General features: G+C 33.8%; 1 protein-coding gene across 1 annotated transcript in view; it reads right to left on the reverse strand.

Annotated features, from left to right (window-relative positions):
- slc6a5 (solute carrier family 6 member 5) overlaps positions 1-1,249 on the reverse strand; it is a gene marked incomplete in the record, with an annotated part of 31,971 nt that overhangs the window by 24,261 nt on the left and 6,461 nt on the right. The window contains 1 exon segment of the mRNA XM_014018607.1: positions 948-1,080. Within this exon segment, the coding sequence (XP_013874061.1) occupies positions 948-1,080 (133 nt within the window).

A 1,249-nucleotide genomic window follows, 5' to 3' on the forward strand; every position in this document is an offset into this window, starting at 1 on the left:
TATTAAGTCAAAATCTTACCAGTAAAGTCATAATCTTAGTCATCTCACACACGCTGTTGAAATGTCAGTGTCACAGATTATAAAGTAGTCCATGACKACTTTTGAGTCACTGTTAGTGTAAAATTCTTCCATCTACTTTAAGTGACGACAAAATCTGTTAATGCAGTCATTAACCGCAAAGTTGTGTGTCTTGAGTTGATGTTGTAAATTCATACACATAACGCAGATACTTATATATATGTATAACTTCACAAGATGCTCAACATTCCTTATTTTAATACTGTGGCAAGACTGCAGGAGTTCTGATATAACAACTTTATTCCCATATACATACATACACATATGTATATATATATATATGTATGAGTTTGGCCTTTACTTGTTTTCTTAACTTTGCTGAAAGAAATACCTGTATTTACTTCTCTTTTTTTCAACTGAAACCTTAGCTGTGTTGCATCCCTATGCCCACTAGAGGGCAGCATACTACAACGATATTATTTTGACATTCTAAAATTTCAGTTTTTTCTGCCAGTTCAGAAACATTTGATCACTGCTCAGTAAGGTCTCATTGAGTAAAAACACAAAATGAGGGATTCACAGTGTCTGATCACTAAAAGGCTTTGATTTAAAAAAAAACTTAAAAAAAAGCCTCTGTGGCTTTCATCTTTCAGCAAACGGTTTGTAGAGATTGGTGAGAATTAAATGAACATAATTACATATTGTTGTTGTTATTGCCTACAGTTTATATGAAGTACTAATGAGTTAAAACTACCTGAGGTAAAGAGTGGTTTTGATAACTTTTATTTTCTCTAAACATGCTTTTTTAGATTTAAACCTTTAGATCCTGTTATTAATTTTAACTGTTTTAGGTTGCAGTTGGTTTTGTTATTTTGATTTGTTCTCTTATTCGAAGAGACCAGAGAACAAGACTTTGTGTTTCCTGTTACCTTTCCTGATGACTTAATTCCTTTGGCTAAAGAGGCGTAGACAATGAGCCAGGCCAGGAAGAGGCAACCTGCCAGAGGCCAGCGGAGGTCTCCTGGATATTCAATCCCTTTGGAAATGTGCAACACGTTGTACCTGCAGGCATGAGTCCACATGTTAGTCTCAACCATAGAGTTAAATATCCCCTCAGCTGTATTATAGAACTTCACTGAAGAAATGTTACATTTTTCCATCTTAATAAATAATTTATAGATATAAATGCATCCCAAGGTTTTTTTAATAAAGCTTAAAATGTGATTATAAC

This window comes from Austrofundulus limnaeus, unplaced genomic scaffold (genome assembly GCF_001266775.1).
Source record: "Austrofundulus limnaeus strain Quisiro unplaced genomic scaffold, Austrofundulus_limnaeus-1.0 Scaffold197, whole genome shotgun sequence".
NCBI classification, from domain to species: Eukaryota; Metazoa; Chordata; class Actinopteri; order Cyprinodontiformes; family Rivulidae; genus Austrofundulus; species Austrofundulus limnaeus.